The sequence below is a fragment of the Pteronotus mesoamericanus genome, unplaced genomic scaffold (genome assembly GCF_021234165.1).
Source record: "Pteronotus mesoamericanus isolate MK-2021 breed Mesoamerican mustached bat unplaced genomic scaffold, CSHL_Meso_final scaffold_167, whole genome shotgun sequence".
NCBI lineage: Eukaryota > Metazoa > Chordata > Mammalia > Chiroptera > Mormoopidae > Pteronotus > Pteronotus mesoamericanus.
Genome location: NW_026555308.1, coordinates 22,955,953 through 22,980,333, shown reverse-complemented (window position 1 = coordinate 22,980,333; position 24,381 = coordinate 22,955,953). Strand labels below are relative to the sequence as shown.

The following is a 24,381-nucleotide window of genomic DNA, read 5'->3' as shown; positions in this document are numbered from 1 at the left end:
ACTATACTCATATATTAGCAGAAGCAAGTGGAAAGTGAAATGGAAAAAAACCTCATGTACAATAAAAGAAAAAAAAGCATTAAACACTGTGATGGGGTGAATGTTTATATCCCCCCACCCTTCATATGTTGAAGTCCCCGATGTGCGTGTATTTGGAGATGGGATCCCTAAGGGAATACTGATTAAGGTTAAATGAAGTCATAAGGGTGGAGCCCTGATCCAACAGGATTAGTGTCCTTATAAGAACAGACAGCAGACAGTGTTCTCTCTCTCTTCCACCCCCTTACACATTCTCTCTGAGGAAAGGCCATGTGAGAACACAGTAAGTGTCTGTCTGCTAGCCAGAAAGAGAGTCCTCAGTAGAAACTGAATTGGCTGGAATCTTGATCTTGGACTTCCCAGCCTCCAGAACTTTGAGAAGATATATTTCTATTGTTTAAGCCAGTCAGTTTATGATATTTTGTAGTGGGAGCCTGCGCAGACTAAGACAAATATCTACAAGTAAATTTAATAAAAGATGTGCCCCCTGCTGAAAAATTAAAGATCTAAATAAATGCAAAGTTCTGCTGGATAGGGAGACTAAATATTATTAGGATGTCAATTCTCTAGAAATTAATCTATATATAGATTCCACAAAATCTTTATCAAAATCATAGTGGGTTTTTTTTTTTTTCTTTTTTTTTTTTTTGCAGAAATTGATTAGCCAGTTCAAAATTATGGGAATGCAATGGACCTAGATAACCAAAACAATTTTGAAGGAGAACAAAACTGGAAGACTTACATTACCAGATTTTGAGACTCACTGTAAAGCTACACTTATTAAGACAGTGTGGTTTTGGTGCAAAGGTAGAGAACCAGATCAATGGAACAGAATAGAGAGTCTGGAAACAGAAAACAATCACTTGGTTGCCAACAAGGCTAAAATAATTCAGTGGGGGGAAAAGGTCTTTTCAATAAATGGTGCTGGAGCAAGTGGATCGCCAAAGGAAAAATAATGAACCTTAATTTCTACCCAACAAATGATAAAATTTTAAAAATTGGTAAGTTGGACTTTATCAAAATTAAAAACTGATTATCATAAATATATCTTTGAGAAAATGAAAAGGCAAACCGCAGGTTAGGAGAAAACATTTGTAATGCATACATCTGACAAAGGTTTCCTATAAAAAATATAGTATATATCTTACAAATCAGTAAGAAAAAGACACAAACCCAATGTAAAAGTGGGCAAAAGTCTTGAACAGGCACTTCACGTAAGAAGGTATACAAATGACAAACATGAAAAGGGGTTACTTTATTTAGTCAATAGGAATTTCAAGTTAAAACCATAGCAAAAGAGTACTACATGTGCCCTAGAATGACAAAAATGAAAATGACTGACAATATCAAATGTTGGCAAGGTTATGGAGCAACTGGGACTCATACATTGCTGCTAAGCATGTGAACTGGTTCATCCAAACAGGTCATGGAAACCTGTTTGTACCATCTACTAAAGTTAAAATGTATCCATCCTATGCCCCATCAATTCTATTCCTATGTATATAATCTGGAGAAATAAAAACACCTGTTTACAAAGACTGTATTAGAATGCTCATAGCATCTTTGTCCATCATAGCTCAAGACTAGAGACAACCCAAACACCCATCAACAAGAGAGTGGACACATGTTTATTTATATAATGGAATATTTATATAATGGAATAAGTAGTAATAAAATACTTAACATGGATGAAACTCAGACATAATGGATGAGTGAAAAAAGACAGACACAAAAGATTGCATGCTGTGAGCTTCCATTTAGTATGTGAAATTTTAGAAATTGTTAAAACTATTCTCTGGTGAGAGCAGTCAGAAGAGTGGTTGTGTCTGGGGCCGGGAGATCGACATGAAGGGGGCACAAGGGGACCTTCGAGTGATAGAAATGTTGGTGTGCCCGTAAGTAAAAGTTCAATGAGCTCAATATTAGATTGGTCTACTTTGCTGTATGTACATTATATTTTAATAATACAAGAAAAAGTCCATTATAATGTGAAGAGTGAACTCAGTGCTTTCCTTCATAGCACTTATCACAGTACACGGTCATAAACTCACTTGTGACATATGATTAGTGCCACAAACTCTGTCAGCGAAGCCCTTGCCGGCCTTCTTCATTCTTGTATTCCACTGTCTGGCACGCAGCAGGCTCTTGGTATGTATCTGTAAGTGTACGAATGAGTGTTGGATTATAACCAAACTCTGTACAAGGTGTTGCTAGAAGGCTGAGAGGGGAGCCTGTCAATTCTGGCCAGGGGGTGAAAGTGCTTCACAGAGGAGGAGGGGACCTTTGAGACACACCCTGAAAGCTCTTGGGGATTTTTCTCAGGCAGAGTAAAGGAGGAAAGCAGTTAGGCAGAAGAGCATTCCCATGCAAAGGCCCGGGGTGGGTGGGGGGGGAGGGTGGCGGGGGGAGGAGGTCAGGAAGGGCAGCTTGTGTGCTGGTGCTTTGCTAGCAGTGGTAGGAGGAGCGGTGGTAGAATGGCAGGGCCTTGTTTACTGACTTAAAGAGTTTAGTCTTTAGTTTATGGGAGCCATGGAAGATTTTTGAGAGAGCGCAGCCACAAAAAACTGGATCTGCAATTTAGAAAGATCTGGGTTTGCAGCCTGGAGCCCAGCGGGAGGATTGGGAGTTCTTCATGGATGTAAAAGGATGAAGCTTTTCAGTTTTTTGCCTGGACTGAGGGAGAGGCAAAGAACTCTGAGACTTGCCTGGGGGCTTTCAGGTAAGACGGGAGGGGTCAACCACGCTGAGCTCTGGCCCTTTGAGCTGGGGAAGCAGCGCCACCTGCTGGTGTTCCCTGCTCTTGGACTTCGCAGGCCATCTGGTACCTTCTGGTCCTATGGTGGCACAGGCCAGCGGATGGCCTCAAAGTGAGGGGCAGAAAGAGACCTTCTCTGGGGACCAAGCTCTCCCTTTGGTTCAGGAGCCCAAGATTAGTGTCTTGGGCAGATGTAGAGACAAACAGACACAAACTAGCATTACTGGGCTCTACCAATTCCGCCTGCATTTGGATCCTAGTTCTACCACCTTGAGAAAATTACTTAACTTCTTTGCCTCAGTTTTCTCATCCATAAATTAGGAACAGTAATAGCATACATCTGTTAGGGCTGTTGTGAGTCAGCAAATGTAAAACACTCAGAACAGTACCCAGTACATGGAGAGCACTTAATGAAGGCTCTTGTCTTATCTGTGCACGTTAGTATGTTTATCATCATCTATCACTCAAGGAGTGGACTGCAGGATGCCTGGTGCATTTGGGAGGGCTCACAGGCCAGAGGCCAAAGGGTAGCCTCTGGCACAGGGGGCCGTGGGTGGCCGTGTGAGCTGGAGAGGGCCTGCACACGTGGCTAAACAGGTCACACTCTCCTGACCACAATGGGGACTGCCGCAGGGTGTGGACTGGGAGGGATGAGGTCAGATCTGTGTTTGCAAACCTAGCCTCTGTGCACCCCTTTCTGCTCTCGGTGCCTCCCACACATGTCCTCCCAGGGAGCCTCACATACTACATTATGGCCTCCATGGGGTCCTCGTCATGCAGACCAGGAAACGGGCCCAGGGAGGTTAAAGAACATGTGCAAGTCCCCGTTGTGCTTGTGCACTAGGGGCAAAGCCGGAAGCCCGGGGCTTCACCTATCCCATGGTGCTGAGGGTGTGGGCAGGACCCTTCCGTAGCACGAGGTGCACTGGGCAGGACACAAGCAATAAGCAACTTGACCCTTCCTGCCCTGAATGTCTGCCCCAGATGGATTCTGAAGCTTTTCTGATCTTTCTCAGCCAGAGCAACAATCTTAGTCCAGGAATTAATTTAAAAACTGGCATCTTTAAACATTTTTTTGCTAGATAATGCACTTTTTCCCCCAGTTTTATTGAGAAATAATTGGTATACATTACTGTGTAAGTTTAAGGCCTACAGCCTGATGGTTTGATTTACTTATATTGTGAAATGATAACCACAATAAAACTGGCCTCTTTTATCTAAATTAGGGCTTCTCCCCTCTCTCCCTCTCCCAGCGGGGCTGCTTCAGGCTGGGAGGTCTGCAGCAGGCACGGGATGTGAGAGTGTGAGCTTGTGAATGAGTGCATGTAAGTGTTGAGTGTGTGAGCATGCGCATGGGTGTGTGAAAGCATTGTGGGCATGTGTGTGCATGTGAGAGTGTATGTGTATGTGAGGTGTGAGTATGCAAGTGAATGTGTGTGTGAGTGTGAAAGTGCGTTTAGAATGCAGTCAATTCACACTCCTCTGACCCAGGCTCATTAACCCACCTGTGGCCCCCCCAGGCCACCTGCTGTGAAGAGTGGTGATGATGGATGGCACCGTTTCTCTGTCACCCTCGTTGCCCATTGGCCTATGCCAATTGCTTCCTGGAGTGGGTGGAGGCGGGATCTTTAGTCCAAGCCTCTCCCGATCCCAGCTGTGAGCATCCCTCTGTGCAATCTCTTGCTCCTCGCTCGAAGGTTCCTGCCCCTGGCTGCGCGCAGCGATACCCTCCTTAGCTCTCCAAGGGGAAGCTGGTTTGCTGGAATGTTTATGAAACATGAGTGAGAGGATTTTTTTAAAAAGGGAAATTAGTGTAAGAGGATTTTTCGGATTTGGTGCAGTATTTCTGAAATCCAAGATGTGACTCCTGTGTTTTCCTGTCAACAGTACATCTCGAAATGTCATGCCTGCTGCTACCAATTAATTCATAATTTTTGCATTCACTGGTTAAGTTGCTCGGTGTCAGCAGATTCAAATTTTGTGAAGTCATGGAATTTTGTTTTTAAGAGGAAGGTGTGCCAACTTGATCAAGCAGCAAAGTTATAATGATGCATGCAAAGTGAATAACAAGGCGGAACGCATCCCCGTTGTGAAATTTGGTCATATATGTTATATACACTATTGGAGTTTCACAAATTTCCAAAATACAGTTGATACAAAATAAGTATCAAACTTATTTGTAAGAAAAATTAAAACTATAGGATGTTGAAATTTTACTATGAACTCCACAGCAATTGGTGAAGCACTTTATTGCTGCTGGAATCAGACTACTGGATTGTAGATTTTCATTGAAATGTCTCTATTGTCCACTAGACAGTGATTTCTTCAACATGGGGACTCAGTTTTATCAACCTGTGACCAAGTATAACATGTAGTTGGCACTCAAAAAGCATTCATTGGATGAATCAACGAAAGAAAATAATGATTGGGAAAAAGGTTGGAGTTCAGTGACTTGTGGGTAGTTGGAAGTTACACAGGTTCTAATGATATTTTTCTTTGCCTTATTTATTACTTTGGTCAATGTCTTAGCTTGAATAACACAATATCATAGACTGGGTGGCTTAAACAACAGAACTTTGTTTTCTCAGGCAGCTGTCTTCTTCTGTGTCCCCACATGACCTTTCCTCAGTGTGTGTGGGGGAGAGGGGGGCTTCAGCATATGAATTCTGGGGGACACAATTCAGTCCATAGCAGTCCGTGTGCGGGGCATCTTTCCACCATAGTTGGCCACACTTGCAGACTTTCAGGAAGACAGAGCTGGAAGGGACTTTAGAACATACTTGGCACGGAGAGGGATGGTCACTTGCCGGGGCCACACAGCCAGTAACACAGAGCTGGGGCCACAGGATCCCTGGCTGGGCAGCCCCCAGAGCCCTGGGCTGGGCTGGCCCTGCAAGAGCTGGGTCTGGGAATGGGCAGTTGGGTGCTCACACTGTCCTGACGCTGCCCTTGTGTTAGTTACAGGACTCTGATCAGACCCACATACAGAGTGTCCTACCGAACGGTGACAGCGCTGGAGTGGAAGTGCTGCCCTGGCTTTACTGGGAGCAACTGTGACGAGGGTGAGTCTCCTGGGACACGGGGGCGCGGGACGGGGCGCTGGCTGGGCTGGGCTTCGGAGTCCTGAATGCTTCTCCTGCTGTTTTCCTGTGAGCCAGTCTCTGTTTCTCCACGTTCTTCCTTCTTTTTCCCAACACCTTGGGACCAAATGTTCTGGACCAGCCAAACGGGGGTGAGCCCCAGTGTGGGGATCATGATTCTACTCAGCGTATTTCTTTCACTCTGGCTCCAACTCACCCAGAGACTGGGGCAGGCAGAGCTGGAAGTTTGGGCTCTGAGAAAATGCAGATGAGGCTCACTAGCCTTGCAGCCATGTCTGCTGCAGAATGAGGCAGGTGCACCTGGAACGTGGCGGCGGAAGGAAGGCCTCGCCCGCTGCCCCTGCGCTTCTGCCTGGCTGGTGCCCAGAGGGAGGATAGGAGGATGGGGCCCAGGGCCGGGCCTTTTTTCTGAGCCCTGCTCTGGGCTCAGCCTGGCTCTGGAGCCCAGAAGGGCCAGGAAGCTGCACTCAGGTGGAAGTCAGGATGGCCATCGCAAACCCCCGCGGTGCTCACAGCCAGGGAAAGCAGGTCCTGCCTCATGAACAGGTTTGCAGCCCTCCTTTCTCCTGGCATAGCTGGCCAGTCTTAAGGCTGAGGGATGAGTTTTGTATTTGGAAATAGTAGCTTTCCTCAACCTTGACTTTCTGACAAAATTATTCTTTCATCTTTCTTATCTAATTTACTGATTTTTGTTATATATACTTTTATAATACGTTAGGGTTATAATAAAAGTTACAATAAGTTACAAGTTATGTAGACACATTTTTTATAAACTGCCTAAAATGCTTTTGGTTTTAAATAATAACGTCACAGAACCAGCAGAAATGGCGATGCTGCTGCTGCTGCTGCGGATGATGATGCTGATGCTTCAGTGCGCTCGTGACCCCGTGCGGAGCTGAAGGAAGGGGTCGAGATGTAGAAGGATCCAGGGGCAGCACTCTTCCTGATGTCTGAGCTGCCTGATGCTGGCAGTGGCGGGGGGGCAGCCCCTGGGGCTGTGCCACACTTGGGGGCACAGGACTGCCACAGGCCTTTCCTTGAGGAGGAACCGGAGGGAGTTCAGGGGTGAGAGTGAGGTGAGGCTAACCCCCAGTGGAAGTGTGGGTGACAGGGCCCTGCACTTTATGTGTTGAATGACCACAGTGCACAGCAGGCCCCTTACTGAGGTCTGAGGTCCTCAGAGCCAGGATTTGGACCTGCCTTTCCTGTCGGTGCCATGGCCGTGGGTGAGACCTCTGGTCCCCCAACGGAGCAGAGCAGAGCGGCTGTTTGCATTATGCAAGGGGTGAGGAGACGGGGTTTCAAGGGAGTGATTGATTTACCCTTGAGGAACTGACTGGGTGCTTTTCAACAATCAGCATTGAGCTCCACCTAATGAAGTGCAGACTTAGCCATAATTCTCACACAAGGAGATAGTGAGGGTGTGTTTTATTGAACTCAGTGGGGGAACTGGCGGGGTGGCAAAGCTGATTCCAAAGAGGATTAGAGAAATGGATACATAGACCCATTGGGAGACCCTAGACAACCCTCAGGTTTGATAATTTACTGGAAGGACTTATGGAACTCAAAAGCTGTTATACTTACATTTGTGGTTTATTACAGTGAAAGGAAACAATTTAAACTCAGCTCAGATAAGAGCTGCAAGGGGCAGAGTCCAGGAGGCATCCGCACTCAGGGCTTCCCGTTGTCTCCTCCCAGCGGAGGTGTGGACAGTACTAACCTCTCTTAACAGTGACATGGGTCAACATACATAGGGTATTGCCCACCAGGGAAATTCCTTGAGTGAGTGTGCTTAGTGGGACTTGGTCATGCATGCATACATGGTGGCTGCTCGCATGCTGAGCTGTCCCAAGCCCCTCTGGAGATTGGGGGGCACCGTGTAGCCCCGGGATGTTCCTAAGTATCATATTGTTGGCATAGACTGTCTAGAGTGGCCCAAGGTTCCCAGATAAACAAAAGCACTCTTATTAGGCAGGTCATTACAAGGGCTTAGCGATAACCTCCAAAGAGCCAAGCGCCAAGGCCAGGCCTCTCTTTAATTAAGGTCAGGGTAATCCTTCTTGCAGACTGAGTGGACAGAGCACGGAGGATGTGGCATGAGGCATGGCACTTTCAGAGAGGCTCAGGATCGAGCGGCCCCCTTCCTCGCTCTGAGCACGAGGGGCCTGCGTGGTTGAGGATTCCTGAGAGTGCAAGGGCCTGGCCTGAGTTTGGGACTAGCTCCCAAAAGCCTTTGTGAAGATTTCACATCCCTGAAAATGAAACAATGAAGACAGAAGGGAAAAGCAAGGTAGTGTCTATGATTTTAAGCATATTCTTAAGATGGTTGTTGAGGGTCCTGGGACAATTATTCCCACTTGTTCCCATTGCTGCCTCTCTGGAAAGCCTGCACATCAGAAGTGCCCTCCTCGTGGGTTTCACTTTTGTTCGGATGAGCTTCCCCAGGAGAAGCATGTTTCTCTTTGGCTGTGTTTGGTCTTCCTTCCAAGCTCTCAGGCCTGTCCAGTCTTATGACTCTGGATTTGACTGCTTAGGGGTAGGTGGCTCCAGTCTCCCAAGTGGCCTCTCTCTGGGCCTCCTCCCTCCCTTCTTTGTTTATCCAGGTCCTGCCTCCTATTGGCCGGCATTCTCTTCTTCCTCCCTGGATGCCCCGGGAGTGCAGGCCAAAGGCTTGGGGATACCTTGCTCCATAGATAGGTCTATATATGATCAATCCTGATTATTTGCAAATTCTGTATTTGTTAATTGACCTACTTGTTAAAGTTTATTTGTAACCTCCCCTCCCCCTCCAAATCAGTACTAGAGGCACTTTGATGGTCATTCACAGACATGCACAGTAAGGGAGAAAATTTGAGTTGCTCCTCTTGCATGCTCCCAGCTGGGGCTGAACAAGGCAAAACTCTGCCTTCTTGCTTCACCTCTCATACTGCAAACAAGTGTTCTTTCAAGTGTTTTAATGCCATGGTTTTCACATTTTTATGGGTTTTTTTTTTTTTTTTTTGATGGGAGGAGATCCCATTGTTTAAAATGTTCCCAAGCATAGTGCTATCTAGTGTTCTTAAGTATAAAAAGGTTATGATGTGCCTTATGGAGAAAATGCATGCTATAAATGAGCTTTTCTCAGGTATTTGGTTATGGTGCTGTTGACTGTGAGTTCGATGTTAATGAATCAATGGTATATATTTAATAAGGTGTCTTTAAAGAGAAGTACCCACAAAACAAGATTACATATTGATCAGCTGATGAAAATGTTGTGACGCACATAAGAACCTAGCCGTGTATTTCCCCTAGGAGCAGTGGTTCAATATTTGCTAATTTAGAGTTTCTGGTGTCTTTATAGAACAGAACTACCATGAATAACAAAAACTAACTGTATGTATGAATCTATAACTATGTATATCTAGAAATTTTTTTTCTTATTACAGGAGCAAGTATATGCTTAGGGTAGAAAAAGTGAAAATACTCTTTTATGTTAACCTCAAGTCTCACTTAAGTGAGAGGCCTTCAGACCATTTTCTGAGCTTACAGGTCAGTTGTAGTGTACATGTTGTTTTATAACTTTCTTTTTCATAAAAATTGTCATGAACTTGTTGTCAATATATAGCTTTCTACAGTATCATTTTTAGTGGTGTTTTTATTTGGGTACATGCTTTATTAACTGAATCGCCACTATAAGGTATTTAAGTTGCTTCTAATTTTAAGTTATTAAGAACATTGCTGTAAACATCTTTTTTAACTGAAGTAAAATTTACATACACTGTAATGCACCAATCCTAAACGTACAACTTGAGTTTTAAATGATACATAAACATTTCCATCACTCCCGAGAATGTTCCCACCACCAGGCAACCACTGTTCTAATTTTTATCATAATAGATCTGTGTTACCTATTCTTGAACTTCACATAAATGGAATCATATGGTGTGATTCCCTTTTGTGTATGGTTTCTTTCATTTATCATAATTTTTGAGATGTGTTCATGTTGTTACATGTATATCAGTAGTTTATTTGTTTTTGTTAGTGGGTATTATTCCATTATATAAATAACCACAATTTTATTCATCCATTCTCCTGTGGATAATAATTTGGATTGTTCCTAGTTTGTGGCTTTATGAATAAAGCTTCTGTGAACAGATATTTTTATTTCCCTGGGATAAATCCCTAGAATTGCTAGGTCATGGTGTATGTTTAACTTTATAAAAAAGAGCCAAATGTGATTTCCATTTTACACTTCTACCAGGAAAGTATGTTCCAGTTGCTCCATATCCTTGTTAACATTTGGCGTTGCCTGTCTTTTTTATTTTAGCCATTGCAGTGGGTATGAAATGCTCTTTGATTGTGATTTTAATTTGTACCTCCCTGTTGACAAATGATGTTGAGCATCTTTTTGTGTACCTGTCTGATGTGCTTACCAGCCATTCTTGTATCTTCTTTTGTGAAATCTGTCTAAGACTTTTGCCCATTTTTAATTGGGTTGTTTAATGTTATAAAAAAACAGCCAAATTATTTTCCGAAAAGGTTTTAACAATTTACAATTAACAAGCAAAGCTTGTTCCAATTGCTTCATATTCTGGCCAACATTTGGTCATATTAATCTTTTTAATTTTATCTGTGGAATAAAATAGAATGTAATTTTTTCTTTTTAAATACTATTTTGACTACTTTAGTTTCTTTGCATTCCCATAAAAAATTTTACAGTCAACCTATCAATGTCTACACAAAGCTGTCTGTTAGGATTGGGGTCAGGATTGTGATAAAATTTATAGACCAATTTGGGGAGAATGACTATCTTAATAATGAGTCTGCTGATTCATGAACATAGTATAGCTCACCATTTATTTAGTCCTTTAATTTTTCTCAGCCATTTTTATAGTTTTCAGAATAGAGGGCTTGCTTGTGTTTTATTATGTATATTTCTAAATATTTGGTACTTTTAAAAAAGTTAAATTGCTTTTTAAAATAAGATTTTCTAATTTTTTGATGCTACTATATAAACATGTATTTGATTTGTAAATATTGACCTAGTATCTGAAAACCATACTAAATTTATTTATTAGTTCTAGTAACCTATTTATTGACTTTTTTTGAATTTCTACAAAAACTATCATGTCCTCTGTGAATAAAGACATTTTGCTTCTTCCTTTCAAATCTTTATGACTTTCTTTGTATTGCCTTATTGGACTGCTTGAGCTCCTAGTAAAATGTTTAATAGAAGTAGTGAGAATAGACACATTTGCTCTGTTTTTGGTCATGGGAGAAAATTCTCAATATTTCACTATTAAGTATGTTGTTAACAGGATATTTTTCATATATGCCGTTTATCAGATGAAAAGAATCACCTCTGTTCTTAGTTTGCTGGAGAATATTTATCATGAATAGGTACTGAATTTCATCAAGTGCTTTTTCTGCATCTATATTTAGGTAATCATATTTTTTGTTCTTAATTATGTTAATGTGGCAAATTACACTGAATACTAACCAACTCTTTGTTCCTGAGAGTGACCTTATTACTAGGATAAACTTCATTTGGATGTATTATTCTTTTTTATATTTCCATATTTGATTTTATATGTAATTTTCTTTCCTTATAATGCCTGTCAGTCTATTGTTATGAGGGTTATGCTGTTCTCATAAAAAGAATTGGGAAATTTTCCTTCCTCCTCTATTTTCTGAAAGCATTTTTTAAAATAAAGTTGGTATAAGTTTTTCCTTAAATGTTTAATAGAATTTCTTTGTTGGGGAGTTTTTGACAACAAATTTGTTGATATCAAATGAATTTGTTAACGGATTTTATGTATACAAGGCAATATATAGGTATGGGGCTATGATGTTTTCTATATTTTATTTTAATATTTATACATTTTTAAATAAACTTTATTGAGGTAAAATTTACATATAACTTATTACATACATCAGAAGTGTACAGTTAAGTAAGTTTTGCCTCCATGAATAATTTCTGCATAATTCTACTTTCTTCGGTATTCTGTCCACCAAATACCCTTCAGCCTCCCTGAACTCTAATTGTTACCTCTTCAATTCAGAGACTGCTGTGTTCTACTTAGTTCCCTCTCTGTGTGCTCAGGTCCAGAAGGTGCCTTTAGGAATTGTCTTGTTTGTTTTTCTTCTCTCATGAATCATTGTTCCATGTTGTTCCATGTCTATGAACATTTGTGTAATAAATTTTGTCCAATTTTTTAATTGCTTATGGTGGAAAGTCGAGTTAAGAGTGAGTTAGTATGACTGGAAACAGAAATTGCATATTTTCCTTTATTTGATTTTTAGTTATACTTCTCTGTATTATTTCTTGTTTTAAGGATTACAGTCTGTTTCCTTAACTTGTCATAGTAAACTGTAAATATGGGGCTATTCCATGTAAATTAGAAGAAATTATTAATAGTACAATTCTATTTATCTGCCCCATCATCCTTTGTGCTATTGTCATATGTTTTAAATCTAAATATATTATAAAAATCAGAATTCAATAACATAATTTTTGAATTAACTAGTCAGATATTCTTTTAAAAAGTGAAAGGAGAAAAAAGTATTTTATTTATCTCATAGTTATCATTTTCAATGATCTTTAATTTCTTCCTGGAGCTCTGAACCTCCATCTGGTATCCTTTCTCCTCAACACCAAGAAGTTATTTCAGTGGGGACAATTGTAATAGCATAAAAATAAAATATTAAAAAAATAAATAAAAAGGAAGTTATTTTAGCATTTTTGCAGTGCAGATCTGCATGCAGTAATTCTCTCACCTAATGAAGATTTTTAGTATTTACTTTGCCTTAATTTTAATTAGTTAATTAATTAAATTGTGATAAAATACACAGACATAAAATAAGCCATTTTAAAATGTATAATTCAGTGGTATTAAGTACATTTACAGTATTTTGCAACCATCACCACTGTCTAGTTCCAGAACTTATTTTTATCACCCCAAAGGGAAACCCTATACCCATTAAGCAGTCATTCCTCATTCTCCATTCCCTTAGCCCTTGGCAACCACAAATCTGCTTTCTGTCTCTATTGATTTGCCTATTCTGGATATTTCATATAAATAGAACCATACATTCTGTGGCCTTTTGTGCCTGGCTTCTTTTACTTAGCATAATGTTTTAAAGCTTCATCCAAGTTGTGGCATATATCTGAATAATGAATAAAATTCCATTATATGGATATACCACATTTTGTTTTTTCATTCACTCATTGATGGACATTTGGGTTTTTTCCACATTTCAGCTATTGTGAATAGTGCTGTTACGAACATTCACATATAAGTTTTTGTTTGAACACCTGTTTTCGATTCTTTTTGATATATACTCTAGGATTGGGGTTTCTGCATCATATGGCAATTCTATGTTTAACTTGCGGAGGCACTGTAAAACTGTTTTCATAGTGGCTGAGCCATTTTACATTCCCACAAGTAATGTACAAGGGTTCTATTTTCTCCAATCATCATCTCCAATACTTTATTTTCCATTAAGTTTTAAATAATATTTTCATTGAATTCATAATTCTGGATTGATGATTTTTTCTTTCAGTACTTGAAAGAGATTGGTTGATCCATTGTCTTTTGGCAGTTATTGTTTCTAGTGAAAAGTCTGCTGAACTCATATTGTTGTTTCTCTTCTATGAATGTGTTTCCTTGCCTCCTCTGCTGTTTTCAAAAAACTTTAAAATCTTTGTGTTAAAGCAGTTTGACTGAAATGTTACCAGGTGGGATTATCTTAATCCTGCTTGGGGTTCTTTGAGCATTTGGATCCATAAGTCAATTTTTTTTGGTTTTTGTTTTTACCAAATTAGGACATTTTTGTTCATGGTTTTTTCAAATATTTCTCTGCACTATTCTCTTCTCTCAAGATTCTATTTGCACATGTTAGATTGCTTGGCATTGTCATTGAGGTTCTGTTTTTTTGCACACGTTAGATTGCTTGGTATTGTCAATGAGGTTCTACTTTTTGTTTTTGTTTTTTGCCACTCTATTCTTTGGATTGGATCATTTCTGTTGATCAGTCTTCAAAGTTCATTGATTTTCTTCTGACATCTATGATCTGTCAAGCCCATCCAGTGAAATTTTCATTTCAGATGTACTTTTCAGTTCTAAAATTTATATTTTATTTTTTATGTTTCTCTAAGATTTTTTCCATTCTTTCAATCATTATGACCATGATTTATTAAATATACTAGAATTTATATATAATAGCAGCCTTTAAGTCTTTGTCTTCTATTTTCAACATTTGGGTCATCTTAGGGTTTCTATGTATTGACACTTTTCTTGTGACTTGGGTCACAATTCCTTCCTTCCTTCCTCCCTCCCTTCCTTCCTTCTTTCTTTCCTTCCTTCCTTCCTTCCTTCCTTCCTTCCTTCCTTCCTTCCTTCCTTCCTTCCTTCCTTTTCTTCTTCCCATGTTAATAACTTTTGGTTGTACACTGAACAATCTGAGAAGTTGTAGAGTTTCTGGTTGAAGAATTTTTGTTCTAGCAAGCAGTTAGGTTACTGTAAATTTATTGGAGCTTGGTTTTTATAGTTTATCAGGGTGGATATGTAAATCCTCTGGACCTGGGATATAGTTTTTACATCTAAGACACAGACGGTGGCTTTAAGGGCAAGCCCTAGGTGTTAAGCAAATGCCCTACCTTGCAGAGACTCAAGCTCTCAATCATCTTCCTTCTGTTGGGTAGCAGCTTATATGTCTGCTCAGCTTTTGTAACCTTCTCACTACTGTTTACTACTGAGCTGTATTGAATCTTCCATATACATGCACAGTTTAGGGGTCAACCAGTGGCTTTAGGGGACATTGCACACAGAGAAATATAATAAGGGAGTAAGCAGAGAGCCCCAAACTCTGTGCTTACTTCCTTATTATATTTCTTCCCTCAGTTACCAGGTCCTCTGTCAACCTTAAGCCTAACAACTGCAGTTTTTGCCTTGATGTCTGGTCACTCTGCAGTGCCTGAACTGAAGTGTACCCTGAAAGGAAAAGTGATATAATGTACAGTTCACTCAGTGCTATTCCCTCTTGGCAAGAGTTGAATTCCATCCTGTGTCTGCTGTCTTTTTGTTAGTTTCTAGTGTCTTCATATAGTTGTTTAAAAATTTTATCTAGAGTTTATAATTTTTACCTAAAGTAGAGTTAGTCTGATATAAGCTATTCCATCATTACTGGAACTAAAACTTTGTGAACAACGTTTTACCTAAAATCTTTGCCCACACCTTTAATAATTTCCTTAGGATAAATCCATGCAGCATTATTAAGCTAAGGATTTGGAATCATATTGCCAAGTTAGTCCCTAGAAATGCTGCTGATTACACTGGTGTGGACAGACTGAGAGGTTCTGGAGGGCAGAGGGTGTTGTCATCCTTTGTTTCCCTTTGTGGTGCCCAGAAGAGTGCCTGGTGCTTAGTGAGAGTTCTGTCAAGGCTGTTGACTCACTGCGAATGGAACATGATTTCTGCCAGTGCTGATCGAAGGAGTCAGCACCAAAGATGGGATACAGAGTATCGTGACTTCACCACTAGATTTAATTTAAAAAGTAGTTCTTTGAGCCACATCCCACCAGTAGATGTCCCTCCAGTTAGTTCAGTCAGCTGGCAGGAGAGGTAACATCATCCCCTTCATCAACATCATATCATCATGCCATTATTTCTTACCTTTGAAACGGTGCTTTACACTTTAGGGAGGGCTTTCAGCCACATATTTCTATATTACTATGATATAGATGCTGTTGTAGGCTGAATGTGTGTGCCCCCCTCCTGCACCCAACCCCCCCCCACTGCCCCGTCATTCCTATGTTGAAACCTATTCTCCAGTGTGATGATGTTAAGAGGAAAAGTCCTTGGGAGGTGAGTAGGTCATGAGGGTGGAGCCTTTATTGATGGGATTAACGCCTTAATAAAAGAGAGTTCCCTCCCCACTTCTGCCATGTGAGGACACATGAAGAAGATAGATGCCTATGACTCAGGAACTTGGCCAAGATCAACCAGCTGGTTCAAGTGGCTTATACAGAACTAGATGCATAGGGAAGTGACCTATGCAGAACTGGAACCTGGTTCTTTGCTCCTGATTGAGTGCTCTTAGAAAGCTGCCTGGGACCTTTGAGGTCTTGAGAAATCCGACCCAAGTTGTCCTAGCACAAGGGGCAGGTCATTTGGACTCTGGGCTGGCCCCTTCCTGCAGTACCTAAGATGGCCTGCTCCATAGTGTATTAGAGGCCAGATCTAATGTTGCCTTGGTGTGGAGAAGATCTGCCACAAAGTCATCAGGAGATGAAAAATTTAAGCCAAGTAGGAGATTTTTTCCTCTTTTTTTTTTTTTTTTTTTTTTTTTTTTCAGCTGGAGTCCTGGCTAGGACAGGAAATGAACCCTCTGGGCCCCCATATAGGCACGGGCAGGTTCGGGGTGAGGTGGCTTAGCTAGTGCATCCAAGCCTGGAGCTGATTGATTTGAGTCCAAGATGATGTTGACATTTCACCCCTGGCTTGAGCCCTGTGTATGAGTGTGTTTGTGTTTTGAATGGCTGAGGGTTCAAAGCTAGAAGGATTTCTCCTGGGAGGAGGCTGCAGCCTTCTGGCCAATCTGCAGAGCTCAGCATTTTGGGAAAATAATTCTCATTGACTCTCGTGCTGTTTCTGAGACTTGTCTACCACGGCTATCATTAAAGAAAGGGACAAGCAAGTAGTGCCATTTATTCAAAGTAGCCAAGTGCCTGGGAGATTCCAGTCATTGTCCTAGATGCTTGGGTCACATTGATGAAAAGGGGACCTTAGGAACTCCCAGCCAGGGTGTGTGTGTCGGTAGGGGAGTGGTACAGTGGCCAGAGGAGTGAGCAAATAATCCCAACTGTATGAAATAAGGGTGTTGCTAAAGGTTTACCTGAGGTGCTGTGGGACCCATAGGAGGTAGGGACTCAGGTCATCCTTCACCGATGCCTGGCCTCTGGGTCCAGCTTAGCTCACTTTCTGAGGACTCCACTCCACTGGGCATCCCCTCTCCTCTGTAGTGTCCCTATTTCTCGCCCACTGGTTCCTTCCCATCAGCACATGAGCACATCAAGCATCTCTCATTTTTAAGGAGACAGTCTTATTGATTTTGCATTCCTTCAAGCCATGGATATAACTTAGGCTTTCTTCCTCAGCCAAGTTTCTTAAAAGAACTTCATTACCCCGACTCAACTGCCTTGCTTCCTGGGCCTTCTCTAAGCTCTGAGGCTGGGCCTCTGCCCCATTTGTCATGCAGAGTCTTCTCACTGACTGACCTCCATGCAGGTTGTATCCTTGTCATGTGTATTTCTACCTCCTCAGCCACTGGCACCGGGACCTGGCATGCTTCTTAAATGAATGAATGACTGCAAAGGCATTTTTCACATGGGTTAGATACGAAGTTCAGTGGGTGGCTGTATGATGATCTCCGTTGTACAGGTGAGTAACTGAGGCTTAGAGAATATTGATATTACTGTGTGACACCTCGCGAGGTCAGTGGGGGAGGTGGAGGCTGAGTGATGTGATGAGGAAGATGCCATCATTGCGGCCAGCTGTCTGGCTGGCTGAGCTGAAGAGAACACTTCATAGGACCTGACCACTCGGTCACTTTTCACACCTGGCTCTTTCCTGGTATCTTCGGTAAACTTTGGGCCCTGGCCTGATGAGGAGGACTAGCTGAGGGCCTGTTCTGTTTGGCATCTGCTCTTGCTCTCAGCTTCAACAGACAGCATGGCCTTGCTGATGAGATTCTGGGCCCTTTGATACTTCATCCCAGCCTGGAGTGGTTCCAGCTGTTGGAATGGGTTTTGTTGTTAGACAGGCATCTTTCAGCACCTCCCGTCATGCTGTGTGGTGCTGTAAATATCCACAGATGTCACCTGCCTTTTCTTTTTCTGGAAAGAGCTTTCACGAGGGCTGGCCCATGTCGCAGGCACATAGTTTGGCTGCTAGGCTGTCTGCACATCCAGAGGGCTCTCAGCACTCCCATGGTGGCTTCTTCTCCCACGGGCATTTTACAGGGGGTGACAGGGGCCAGAGTGATGTCACGGGAGATGACTGCTAAGTTCATTAATTTTCTGAGACTCTTCTGGGTCTGGAGTAGGCCACCCAGAGGAAACCTGGGCATTTCCCCGTTGGCCAGAGGGACCCTGCATCTCCAGGGTAGAGGCTCCAGATTATAAGAAAAGGTTTTCTTGTCACTCACTCCAATGTGCTGGGCACAGGGCTAGGAAAGGGCAGGGCAGAGCCTAGGAGAGTCAGTCTCTGTTGCCCTAGTCGACCACCTCCTTGAGAGGTAAGTGGAAGCCAGCCCAGAGACATGTGAACCCTGGAATGATCCAGATGCAATGAGGGTTGAGATGTGTGTGTGGGGGTGGTGGTGGTAGGGGGTGGAGGGAGAGCTTAGCAGCCAGCAGGGCAGGACCCATTACGAGAGTCCTAGAGCCGAGGTCTACCAAGGAGTGGAAAATAGAGGTGTCTTCAGGAAGAGTCTGAGCAAAGCAAACCAGGAGCCTTATGCCTGAGCTGAGGAGAGGCTTGCAGGGAGGGTTCCCACAGTGATCCAAAATCTTAAGGAGTAATGCAGCTGCAAACCACCTTCTGTTTTCCCGAAAGAGGGGTCCACACCTCTCAGAGGGCAAGGACAGGCCACAGTTAACAAAACAGAAGTGGGCTCATTAGTCTAGTTTTTCTCTGTTAAAGCTTGTTGCTCTCCTGACCCTAAGCTCAGTCTTTTCTAGAAAAAGTGGGGAAGTGGATTGGGGTTCAACCTTCCCAAAGGCTGGACAGGACATTTTCTTACAGTTAACCCCAGTGTCGGGAAGAGAGGGCCCAGCTCTCAGGACTTGGGGTTGAGAACTTCCGGTGGAAAGCAGGGCCTGGGTCTTCCTGGTGAGGAGAGGGCTGGGTGGAGCAGACATCTCCTAGAACTACAGAAACAGCTGCCCTTTGTGAAGCACTATGGGCCTGAGCTGCGTGACTCTGCATTCTTGGGTCTGACCATAATCCTCACCAGCCACATTGAAGCTGAGGGATGTCCGCCTAGAGCAGGCTGGCAATTTGTGCAATGCCTCATGGCAGGAGGTAGTGGGGATACTGGAATCCTGCACGGATGTCCCTGGGTTCACTCTTCCCACCCCTGAAGGCTGTGTTCATGGGCCCTGAGGAGGCATGAGGCAGCCCCACCAGGCTCTGTTTTGAGAGGGATGAGGAAGCTGTCCTCCCTTAACGAAGAATGGAGAGCCAACCTCAGGGTGACCCTAGTGTCCCATGGGGAAGTTTGACCCAATTTATTTTTATGAGACGACAGCATAGTCTCATAAAAATAAATTCACATGTCCTCAATGACAAGCTCTCTTCCAGTCCACTTATCTTAGCTTGGGCTGTTATAACAGAATGCCATAGACTGAGTGGCTTTACAAAAACCAGACATCTACTTTTCACAATTCTGGAAGCTGCTAACTTGAAGATCAAGATACAGGCAGATTCAGTTCCTGGTGAGAGCTTTCTTCCTGACCACCTTCTCACCATGTCCTCACGCGGTGAGGGTGGGAGAGGGAGAGAGCTCTCTCTGGCGTCTCTTCTTAAAAGGACACTAATTCCATCATGGGGCCCCATCCTCATGATCTCATCTACACCTAATCACCTCCCAAGAACTCTGTCTCCAAATACCATTGGGACTGGGGCTTCAATGTAAATTTTAGGGGAATGCACACAGTTCAATCCATAGCACCTTTTTCCTCCTGAATCCTGAACAGCTGGCTGGGAGAGAGACGCTTAGCTACTTGGCATCCCCCTTTGCTCATGTGTGGATGTGATTTGTCCTTGGTGTTCCCAGTGATACCAAAGGAACCTTGTGATCTGGAGCCTGTGCCCACCCAAGGATTCCTGGGGGCCTGGCCCCTGGCTGACAGCCACTGTCTGCTCCCTGAGTCCCTAGGGACTCCCGTGATCCAAGCAGTTACTTGGTGAGAATCTGGGTTTCAGCAGCCCCCTGAGATCTTGCCTTACATCTCACCCTCAGATCTTCCTTTCATATAACCATCATGGGGACCCCATAAGGGGCAGATCGGACCTTGCTGCTACCCTGACTGAAAACCCTCCATCATTCCCCTTCCTCCACAGGAAGACGTCCGGGCTCCTTAAGCCTGTGTCTCTCTTTGGCTTCAGCTCCACATCTCATCCTCTCATACTTTAAGCTCCAGAAAAACTGAGCAGCTTTTAATAGTCTAAACATGTCAGTCTGCTTCCTGCATCTATGCCTTTGCACTGGCTGTTCCCAGGTCACCAATGCTCTTCTCCATGCTGTCTTACTGTGGAACTTCTCTGTCATCCCTTAAACCCTCGTGTAACTGCCCTGTCCCATCACTGTCGCATGGCAGGAGGTGGTGGGGCTGCTGGAATCCTGCACGGGGGAGAGAGGTGTGATCATCACCTGTGCTGCCCCTGCACCCTGAGCACGCACGCACGCATGGCAGGGAGCACTTGGATGATGAGTTATTGGACTCCTTGTTAGATTCCCCTCCCACCAACTAACTCATGAGCTCCCAGATGGCAGGGCATGAATCAGACTCTTCTGTGTCCTTGAGCCTGGCAGAGGGCCCAGCACATAGGAGGTGCTCAATGAATGCTCATTAAATCACGATAGTTTGGCTTCTTGGGTTCTGTGCAGGGAGGGAGCTCCTGCTCAGAAGACCCAGCCTGGGTTCTGCAGATTCTGTTTTAATGCAGCTGTGGAGGCATCTCTCTGAGTTTGAGCCAGGCTCTTGCTCTGTGTCCTCACCTGTATAATGGGGGCAGATGAGACAGCCTGGTGTAAGGTGCCTCTGGGCCAGCATTGTCCTGGACCAAACAGCTGACGCTGAGCCTGGACCTCTTTTTTCCCCAACTTTAAAAAAAGTTGTGGTAAAATAAACCCCATAACATTTACCAACTTAACCATTTTAGATGTATAGTTTAATGGTGTTAAGTGTACTCACTCTATTGTGCAGCCAATCTCCAGCCCTTTTTTATCTTGGAAAAATAAAACTCTATACCCAGTAAACATCTCTCCACTTCCCACTCCTGCCGTTTTACTTTCTGTTTCTGTAACTTTGACTACTTTAGATACCCTCTGTAATTGGAATCATACAGATTTTGTCTTCCTGTGACTGGCTTATTTTGCTCAACACTCAAGTTCATCTATGTTTTACCATATGAGAAAATTTCCTTCCTTTTTAAGACTGAATAATATTCTATTGTATGTGTGTACCATGTTTTGTGCATCGGTCCATCCATCTGTCAGTGGACATTTGGGCTACTTCCATCTCTTGGCTATTGTGAATAGTGCTATTATGAACATGGGCGTGCAACTATTTCTTCAAGATCCTGCTTTCAATTATTTTGAATATATACTTAGAAGTAGGATTGCTGGATCATATGGTAGTTTTATTTTTAATTTTTTGAGGTACTACCGTACTGTTTTCCACAGCAGCTGCACCAACTTACATTCCCACCAACAGTGCACAAGGTTTCCAATTTCTCCACATTTTCGCCACCACTTGCTATTTTCTTTCCCTCCCTCCCTCCCTCCCTCCCTCCCTCAATTCCTTCCTTCCTTCCTTCCTTCCTTCCTTCCTTCCTTCCTTCCTTCCTTCCTTCCTTCCCTTCCCTTCCCTTCCCTTCCCTTTCCTTCCTTCCTTCCTTCCTTCCTTCCTTCCTTCCTTCCTTCCTTCCTTCCTTCCTTTCTTCCTTCCCTCCTTCCCCCCTTTCCATAGTAATCATCCTAACTGGTGTGAAGTGGTATTTCATTGTGGATTTTATTTGCGTTTCCTTGAGGGTCAGTGATATTGTGCATCTTTTCATATGCTCATTGGCCATTTGTATATTATCTTTAAAGCAATGTCTGTTCAAGTCCTTTGTTCACTCTTGAATTAGATTGTTTATTTTTTGTTGTTTTAGAAGTTCTTTATATATTCTGGATATTAACCCCTTATCATTTATAGAATTTGTGAATATTTCCCCCCATTCCATTGGTTGCCTTTCACTTTGTTGATTGTATCCTTTGATTCACAGAAGGTTTTAAGCTTGATGTAGTCTCACTTATCTATTTTTTCTTTTGTTGCCTGTGCTTTTGGTGTCATGCCCATGAAATCATTGCCAAACTCAGTGCCATGAAGTTTTTTCCTGTGTTTTCTTCTCAGAGTTTTATAGTTATAGGTCTTATGGTCAGGTCTTTAATCCATTGAGTTGCCTTTTGTATACAGTGTTAGGTAAGGATCCAACTTTATTCTTTTGCCTGTGGATATCCAGTTTTCATAACATCATTAGTTGAACAAAATTGTCCACACTCTCTCCTAAATGTTTTAAATGGAAAACTTCAAACATGCACAGAAGTTAAAAGAACTTTACAGTGAACACCCTGTCCCACAGCCACTATGTATATTTTACCATTTTACCAAATTTACTTTACGAGATATTTATCGATCTCTCCATCCCTCTCTCACTCTTATTTTTGGTGCATTTCAAAGTAAACTGCAGGCATCAGCCCACCTCTTGCTTAGGACTCTTACACATATTTGTACCCAGCAGGCATTTAATGGTGGGGACCCTGGACTTCCATGGACATGAGCCATACAGCCTCAGGACCACCCCGTGAGGAAGATAGAGGCCAGTGTTTTCATCCCTGAGTCCTGTCCATTCAGCCAGAACTCAAACAATGGGTGTGAGGTGAATGAGGCTAAAGTGACCCCAGCTGGGAGGGGGGTGACAGAGCTGTGACGAGCCCTACTTGCTCACTAAACCCTAAACTCTGCACTCTCTACTCTACCATTCTGCTTCTTTGCTTTTCTTACAAATAATTTACCTGCTCACAGCACGTAGGAATGGGAAATGGACCCCCCGGGGCAGCCTCCCGCCCAGCTGATTGGGAGATTTCCTGACCCCACCCTGCTCTGCTCAAATTAAGTCCCCGAGTCAGTGCTGTTAGCTTTTCTTCCCAGAGGGAATCACTTCTGTGCCTGGCTTGGTCTGCACCTGGGAGGATTTATGCACCCAACAGCCATGCTCACCTTGCTGGGGCGCTGAGGAGAGAGGGAAAGAGCTCGGCTGCCAGGGCTGTGACGGGCACCCTCCGGCGAGCCCGGCTCAGAGCTCCGGGGTTCGCCCCCAGGGACGATAAATGGCTAGAAAAGAGGGGAGAATCATCTGCACATCCTTGAGTCAGCTTTCTGGTCGTCCTCAGCTAGGGCGGCCGTTGGTAACTGAGGTACAGCCAACAGCACTCCCCAAATGTGGGGGCTGGGGGCAGGAGAGGGCCCCTTCAGCCCCCTCCCCAGTGAGGAGAGCGCTGCTGAGAGTCAAGTGTTCATTTCCACGTGATTTTTATTTTCTGGACCGGTGCTGGGGTGTGGTGGGAGGACTGGAGCTCACTTGGGTTAAGTGTTACAGGATCAGATCCAGACTTCTTTCCTCATCCAAAAAGTGCAGGTAGTCCTCACCTGCCTCACCTTCTGGGGTTGTTTGGAAGATTTAATGAGGTACTATATAAGAAAAACTCTGTAATCAGTGACTCCAATTCTTATTTTAAAAAATAACATAGAGTCTTTTACTAGTGCAATTTAATTAGATGATGTTAATCAAGTTGTAATGGGCAGTTGTAATCAATTGGTAACGTTTTTGACATTTCAGACCATGTGGGCTTTACCAGATGCTGGTTTTCATGTAAAGAGCTGGCAAGGCCCGCTAGGAGCCTGGAAAACACAAACTTTCATTTCCTCACTGTGGGGTTGGAGACTTAGCTGTTGATGAGGAAGCTGGAGGCTGCCTCAGGGTCCCTGGCTTCCTGGCTGCCTGGGGAACAGGTTCAATAAGGAGACCTGCAGGCCCTGCTAGGCCTCTGGAATAAGAACCTCTGGGACAGACCCGGGTGTCTGTGTGATTAACAACCTCTGCAGGTAAGGTCTCTTATGCAGGTGGAGGTCAGTGATGTGGGTCCCAGTCATGGGTATGAGAAATGCTACTGCCCCATGGGCCACGCTGGCCTCTTGGGGCTCCTGATATTAACTCTGAAGAGAAAGCCCTCAGGCATTTTGACACCCTAATTAAAAGGAAAAAAAATACCAACGCACTTTCTGTTCATGTATTAGTCAGTGTCCTCCAGAGGAGCAGAACCAGTAGGATATATGTAGATATCTAGAAAGAGATTTATTGAGTTTTCGGCTCACACCGTTATGGAGGCTAAGTCCCACAGTCTGCGCCTGCGAGTGGGAGGCCAGGAAAGCCAATGGTGTAGTTCCAGTCCCGATCAGAAGACCCAGGAACCAGGAAGGAACAGTGGTGTCTGAGGGGAGAAGAAGATGGATGTCTTGGCTCCATCAGAGAGCAAATTCGACCTTCCTCCACATTTTTGTTCTATTCAGGCCCTCAAAGGATTGGACGATGCTCACCTTCATTGGGAAAAGTGATCTTTACTCAGTTCACCAATTCAAATGCTAATCTCTTCCAGAAACATTCTCACAGACAAACC

At 43.4% G+C, this 24,381-nt stretch overlaps 1 protein-coding gene across 1 annotated transcript in view; it reads left to right on the top strand.

Moving 5' to 3' along the window:
• Positions 1–24,381, top strand: part of COL26A1 (collagen type XXVI alpha 1 chain) — a 177,248-nt gene that overhangs the window by 67,532 nt on the left and 85,335 nt on the right. Inside the window, exon 3 of the mRNA XM_054589277.1 lies at positions 5,753–5,856. Within this exon, the coding sequence (XP_054445252.1) occupies positions 5,753–5,856 (104 nt within the window). The remainder of the gene's footprint in view (positions 1–5,752; positions 5,857–24,381) is intronic.